Raw genomic sequence first — 7,500 nt, forward strand, 5'->3', positions numbered from 1 at the left:
CCGCCCACCTGCCTCGCCTCGTTTCGGGGGGGGGGGGGGGGGGCCTCGCCTCGTTTCGGGGCCCTGCTGCGCGGCCTGCGATATCACCCGATAACATCAGACGCGAGGAAACACAGTATCTCCCTCCGCCCCTCCACCCCTCCACCCCGCTACCCCTCCACCTCTCCCTCTATCTGCCGTCATCTATCTCTCTGCCTCCGCTTCCTCCCTGGGATGCTATCAGTTGGAAGGGAAGACATCCTGCCTCTGGTGTGGTTTTATTTCTGGCTTTTCTTTCATTGTTTTCATTGTTGACTTCCCCGTCGATGCCAAAAGATTTAGGGTTTTGACTTCTCGCCCTCGCTCTTTGCTCTGTCTCTGGTGTGTGTGTACTGTAAGTAGTGTTTTGTGTGTGTGTGTGTGTGTGTGTGTGTGTGTGTGTGTGTGTGTGTGTGTGTGTATTGTTTCACTGATAACATCATTCAGTCGGGAGGAAACACAGAATCTGGAAGAAGTCTTGTCTCGAACTGTTTGTGTGTGTGTGTGTGTGTGTGTGTGTGTGTGTGTGTGTGTGTGTGTGTGTATATCCGCATATTTGTGTGTGTTTTTGTGTAAGCATCTGTTTATGTGCATACAGTTATGTTTGTGTAGACATATCTGTGTGTGTGTGTGTGTGTGTGTGTGTGTGTGTGTGTGCATACGTGATTGTGTGTGTGTGCGTTTTTGTGTATTTGTTCACGTGTCTGTGCTTGTACTAACATATCTATTATATTCAGGTGTGTGTTTGTGTGTGTGCGCGTGTTTGTGTTTATGTGCATGCGTGTGTCTGTTTTGACATTTTATTAATGGTTACGATTTGTATTTATTTTTTCATTCTCCTTTTTTTCCCGGACTTTTAAGGTTTTTGTTTTTTTTGTTTTTTTTTGTTTTTTTTTTAAACGCTTATGGTCGGCGCTGAAGTGCACCAAACCTCACAAGAAGAAATTCCTTGTCGGAAAAAAAAACCGATGATTGATTCTTCTGTCTATGCATGTATGTACATGAGCACGTGTAGGTTTCTGTGTGTGTGTTTGTGTGTGTGTGTGTGTGTGTGTGTGTGTGTGGGCTCGTGCATCGGTGAAAGCGTGTCTGTACATGTATATACGTTTATTGTGTGTATGTGTGTGTGCGTGTGTGTATGTGTGTGTGTGCGCGTGTGTGTGTGTGTGTGTGTGTGTATGTGTGTGTGCTTGCGTGTGTGAATAAATCACCATGCAAAAGTCTGCGGCATCGACAGGTGGGTTTTGTGTTATCGCGGCATCACCGCCGCTCCGTCGGCCCAAAAACCCATTAAATCCGCGATCGCGGCGACGCGCTTCACGTCGAAGTGCCGCCGTGGATTCATGGGGTGAGAAGACCTCACATGCAGCGAGCGAGCGAGCGAGAGAGAGAGAGAGAGAGAGAGAGAGATGGATGGGCTGCCGGAGACACGGGGCTTCTGGGACCCGGCGCACTCTAAACATTTATACAAGGGATTCAAAAATGTGTTAAGCACCGCTGTCACAGTCAAACAGCGGCGGTCGCGTCGGGCTCCTGCTTGTTTCGCGGTTCTTCGCAATTGGTTCTTGTGGTCGCGTGGAATTTCAACAGTCCCGATGGCTTCACGGGACGTCTCGCTCGTGCCTCCCTCCTGTCGGTAATTCTGAGACATTTTTATCGACGTTCCTTTTCGACAATTCCTTGTACGCAGTTGAGCGAAACGGACCAAGACGCAGCATAAGACAATCCAAAGACGGGAGACGACGCATAACACGGAGGTGATATAAGAAATAGTGTACGATTAAAAAAATATATATAAAAGTGAGGCAAAGTGAGGCAAAGTGGACAGTCTACCGAACAGCTAACTTTATTTATAATTGCTTGCAACGGTGGAAGAAATACCACATTGACATTTCTGTCGAAAGATGCAAAAAAAAAAAAAAACACACACACGGTGGTGCCGGAAGCTGCACCCCGCACCCTCCTTCCGCATCTGTTTTTGTATCAACGTAGGTCATTTTGAGAGACGCAAAAACAAGAGCGGACGGCGTCGAGCGGAGCGACGGCAAAAGGAAAGACGCACTTGGGACGGCACCGCTCGGCACGACCGCCGGAGCGGGACCTCCAGTGGAAAAACCCCCTTCTCTGGCGGAAAAGCGCCCGCCCCGAAAATGGGGGTTCCGTTCCGGTGTCTGCTCCCGGGTCAAGTTGGGAACCTTCCTCCCTCCACCGGAGTGGGTGCCGAAAACCCTTTGGCTGTCCCTCCGGTTTGCCCCCTCGCTCCTGCTGGTGGCCCCCCGACATTCCCCCCCACCCCCCGATGTTTTTGCTTCTTGGAACACTGTGTCATGCCCCGTGTTATTTGATGATGCGCAGCGGAGGGTTGTGCGGGTCTCCGCGGGCGCTCTGCCGCCCGCCCGTCCCCGCCGCACGGCCTCTGGTTTCCATTTCCCATCTGGTGTGCGAGCGCCGGCAACACGGCGGCAACCAAAACAGCCCCGCGTTTTGGCTTCGAAAACGCGCTCTGAGAGTGAATGGTGTATATTCAGCCATTTGCGATGGCTCTCCCGTCAAGTCAGCACTGTACCGGAGCCAACCCCGGGTTTGGGAGACGTCGGCTGAAACCGCGACAGACCGTCCGTTGTTTTTCCCTTTTCCTTTGTACCTTTTCACAGCTTTCTGCTCCCGTACACCTCAGATCTCGCACGGTCCAAAATAAAACCCCCCTCTCTTTTTTTTTTTTTTTTTTTTTTGCGCCACATATCCCTCAAAGAAAATTACAATTTTCATGAATTTGCTGGAGAAGCATGCGCCGGAGTGTGGATCTTTATTAAAATTCAACATTTTCCGAATGCAAATACTGAAACCACTGTGAGCAAATACTCCCCTAAGCATGCACGCCACTTCCCTTGCAAACACTAAGCTAAGCAAACACACTTAAGAGCCGCCCAACACTCCAAAACTCCACATCTGGGAATCCAACTGTGATGATGTTTGCTCGGTTACGCACGCGCACATTCACACGCAGACACACACACACACACACGCACACACACACACACACACACACACACACACACACACCAACACACGCGCGCGCACACACACGCACACACACACACACACACAGACACACACACACACACGCAAACACACACACAATCACATGTGCACACATGCACACGCACACACGCGCACACATGAACACACAGCCGCACACAAACACACATGAGCACACACACACACACACACACACACACACACACACACACACACACACACACACACACACACCAGCCCCACTCCATCTCAAGAAGCGGGTGCATTTCCATCACAAAGGACAATTATTGACTTTCATTGGCTCTGCCCGCTTTGATATCAGCTAGCGGTGTGTGTGTTAGTGTGTTAGTGTGTGTGTGTGTGTGTGTGTGTGTGTGTGTGTGTGCGCTAGAGGGAGGGCGGGTAGGCTAGCGGCAGCAGCGGTAGCGGAGAACAAGAAGAAGAACCAGCGCTGATGAAAGGAGCCGAGTGGGAAAATGCACCCGCTGACCCGCAGCCCCACGGACACGGCGGGGGGAAGAGGGGGGATCACAGGGGAAAAGTGTCCTTCGTTCAGCTGCTCACTCCCCCCTCTTTCTGGTGCGTCCGCGGACCCTCCGCCCACTCCACCCCAACCCGCCCCCGTCCATCCTCAACTCTCCATCCATCCTTCCTTTTACGTTGCGGCTCGTTTTCAGAGGAGAGGAGCGCCGGGCCTCTCGAAGCGCAAGCCTCTCTCTTTTCTCTTGTTTTCTTATTCCCCCCTTCTGCGTCTGATCCTTAGCCTCCCTCCCTCCCCCCCGTCCCTCTCTCTTCCCCTTCTTTCCTTGCCCCCCGCCCCACACACACACCCACACACACACACACACACACACACACACACACACACACACACACACACACACACACACACACACACACACACACACAGTCATAATTTAGGAGGCTGAAAAGCACCGCTAGCCGAGTGCAGAGAGAGGGGGGGGGGTGAGAGTGGAGAAAATGGGGGAGACCCCTGAGGATGAGGGCCTTCCTTCACGCACAGATGTGAGGGGTGTTTTTGTGCGGTCGGGGCGGGAAAGGGGAGGCGATAGGCTAATTTGCGCGGCATAAAGACGGAGGCCTTTTCATATGCAGAACGCCACTTTGATGCGCGGCCGATGAAAGCTTGAGGGAGAAGAGGGGAGAAGCGGAGGAGGAGGAGGGGTGGGGGTGGGTGGAGGGGAGGGGGCGGGGTGGGTTCTTTGTGGCCTGACAAGACGGCATCTGCTCCACTCTGCCGCCCTCCTCCTCCTCCTCCTCCTCCTCCCTCTCCTCTCCTCTCCCCGGCTCCACCGGCGCTCCCACAATGGACCCGTCCAAAGGGAAAAGTGTCATCAGTGCACCTTAGGGGAAAAAAACAAGCACATGAAACGAGGCCGGGTTCGGGTTTTTCATTCTTTTGTTTTTGTTTTTGTTTTTTTTCTTTTGCTGGTCGTCGTGCGGGCATGCATATCAATACGGAATTCACGTAAGCCCTGTGTGTGTGTGTGTGTGTGTGTGTCGCGCACGCACACGGGAACATTCGTGCGGAAACACGCGCGTGCCTCGCCAAACGGCGGCTCGAAGGTCGAGGGTACGCAGCGGGTGGAGAGTAACGGAGCGCGGGTGCGTTTGCTTCTTCACTTTTTCGAGCGCCTGTGCTCACGACTCCGCTTTGGGCCGACTCTCTCGCGACTTTTATTTCACAGCCTTCGAGCAGATATGTGCACTCCATATGTGCACTACATTTCCAACACGGTCACGTTACTTATGTATTGTCACTGTCCACTTGATCTGCACGAGCATCGTCTGCAGAAAACAAAAAGTTTCATTGGTACTTTATGAAGTATTACTGATCGATCAGGGCGCTGGATACGAAATGCACTTTTACTTTTTATAATTTCAGGACGTTTCAGAGCAATTACTTATTTGCTTTTACCTAAGTAGAAATGTCAATGTAGTACTTTCAACTTTAACTTCATTTGTCTGTCGTGTGCAGGATATGCCGGGTGCTTGTGCGTTTACTGAAATCTCAGTACTTACGCACGTCCTTGCCTCCGTACATTAACCCTGGTGAAGCATTGGTATTCTACCTACACGGTTCTACAACTCTCAAAATAGAGGAAAAAAAAAAAGCTCAAAAGCACAAAAAATAGCTCCACACTTTAATGGAGTGTGTGTGGAGTGTGTGTGTGTGTGTGTATCTGTGTGTGTGCATGCATGTGTGTGTATACATGTGCGTTTGACCTCCGTGTGTGTGTGTGTGTGTGCACATGCGTGTGTGTGTGTGTGTGTGTGTGTGTGTGTGTGTGTGTGTGTGTGTGTGTGTGTGTGTGTGTGTGTGTGTGTTGTGAGCACGTGAGAGTGTGTGCCTCAGCAGCGTGATCAGAGGCGGCCGGCTCTCCGGGCTCCGCTCTCCAAACACTGGCTGATTTCACGCTCGCACTGCACCCAGCGCTGCGCTGCGGGGCCGAGGGGCCATGGGGCTGAGTGGGGCGGGGGGCGGGGGGGAGCTTGTCAGGAACAGGGCCAAGCCCAAAATGTTTCTAACGCTGTTCTATTCTCCAAAGGTTGGCCCCGAATTCCTGTTGCTCACCAAGAGTCTGGCAAATCTTACTTCCGCGCCGTTTAAATTAGTTACAAATGCGAAGGCGTAACTGCGCTCTGGTGGATTTTTCTCTGCAAATAAGTTAGATACATTAGTGTGTGTGTGTGTGTGTGTGTGTGTGTGTGTGTGTGTGTGTGTGAATGTGTGTGTGTGTGTGTGTGTGTGTGTGTGTGTGTGTGTGTGTGTGTGTGTGTGTGTTTTTGTGTATTTAACATAGGTCCCTCCACATCTTGTGTAATCTGGATGTACAAAAATTCATCTTTTATCAACTTTCCATGCAATTGTTTTTTTTCTTTCATCCCTTTCTTATGATTTTAATGAATGAAATGTGCTATATCATTACAACAATAACAATAATAAAAACAATAATAATAATAATTATTATTATAATTATTATTATTATTATAATTAATATTATGCAATATATTTCATGCATCTCAGTCTTTTACAGCCATATAAGCCATTATCTATCTATCTATCTATCTATTCTATATATTATAATTTTTTATTTTTTATTTTTTTATTCATATTATTTACCCAGTGGTTATTATAATTATATTGTCCTCGTTGGCTTGCAGGTGATCTTTGCTCTGAACCAGACCCTCCTGCAGCAGGAGTCGTTGAGGGCCGGGAGCCTCCAGGTTCCCTACACCACCGAGGACCTCATCAAGCACTACAACTGCGGGGACCTCAACTCCATCATCTTCAACCACGACACCTCGCAGGTGGGCCTGGCGTCCGCGCCCCCCTCCCTCGTTTGTTTTCCCCGAAACCATTCTGCCGTCTTCCGTTCCGGCTTCCGCTCCACGTTATGCCGATGGACGTTTCCATTGCCGTTCAGTGAAAGTTCCCCAACGCTTCCCACCTCGAGTAACTTCCGCGCTAGTTAATAAGCCGAGATTCAGTTTGACCTCTTGTCCTTGCGACACAACCCCCCAAACTTTTGGCTTGACCTCTGAGCCCTCCACCACCGCCGGACACCTCCCTCCTCCCTCCTCCTCAATGCTCTTCCACGTTTCCTGCACTCTCCTCACTCTCGCGCTCTCTGATTTCTCCCGTCTGAAAAGTGTCCTTCGACATCCACCCGTCTCTCCACTGCTAACCCTACCTCCCGACCGGGTCCCTCGTCCTCCTCCTCCCTTGTCTTTCTCTCCCTAATCCCTCCACCTCTGCGCCTCTCTGTCCTCGCCCCAGAAGTCGCCGTCCCCTCTCCCTCTCTTCCCGTCCTTCCACCCTGCCTCTCTTTCCGTCCGCATGAAACTGCTCTAAAGCCGACTTTACGCCGAATCTGACAACGCATCTGAATGCGCCCCCCCCGGCGGCCCCTGGGGGCCCCTCGCGGCCGTTGTGCTGCAAATACCTAGATTTCTAATATGTCCAAGGGTTTAAAACGTCCTTTATAAAGCGCAGTGCAAAGAGCGCCCCAATCGATAAACCCCACCCACTTCAACTACACCAACGTACAACAGACACCCCTGCCGCTCTCACCCGTCTCTCCCCTCTCTCGTCGCCCTCTCCCCCACCCCCCTCACCCACCCCCCCCCCGTGCCCCCACCCAGGTCCCCAACTTCAACAACGTGACGCTGCCGCCCAGCGAGCAGGTGACGGCGCAGGAGATCGACAGCTACTTCCGCCAGGAGCTGATCTACAAGCGGAACGAGCGGATGGGGCGGAGGGTGAAGGCGCTGCTGGAGGAGCACCCCGACAACAGCTTCTTCTTCGCCTTCGGGGCAGGTGCGGGGGTTTTCTGGGAAGAGAGAGGGCGCGGGCAAACACACAGACGAACGAGTCGACAGAGTAATGGGCAAAACAAACAAAGAGAACAGACAGCGAAC

General features: G+C 51.5%; 1 protein-coding gene across 1 annotated transcript in view; it reads left to right on the top strand.

Moving 5' to 3' along the window:
• The window catches only part of trabd2a (TraB domain containing 2A), a gene marked incomplete at both ends in the record, with an annotated part of 81,365 nt that overhangs the window by 25,797 nt on the left and 48,068 nt on the right, over window positions 1-7,500 (top strand). Inside the window, 2 exons of the mRNA XM_080017686.1 lie at window positions 6,244-6,390; window positions 7,225-7,399. Coding sequence (XP_079873812.1) covers window positions 6,244-6,390; window positions 7,225-7,399 — 322 coding nt within the window. The remainder of the gene's footprint in view (window positions 1-6,243; window positions 6,391-7,224; window positions 7,400-7,500) is intronic.

This window comes from Zeus faber (genome assembly GCF_960531495.2).
Source record: "Zeus faber genome assembly, chromosome: 17".
In the NCBI taxonomy this organism is placed as follows: Eukaryota; Metazoa; Chordata; class Actinopteri; order Zeiformes; family Zeidae; genus Zeus; species Zeus faber.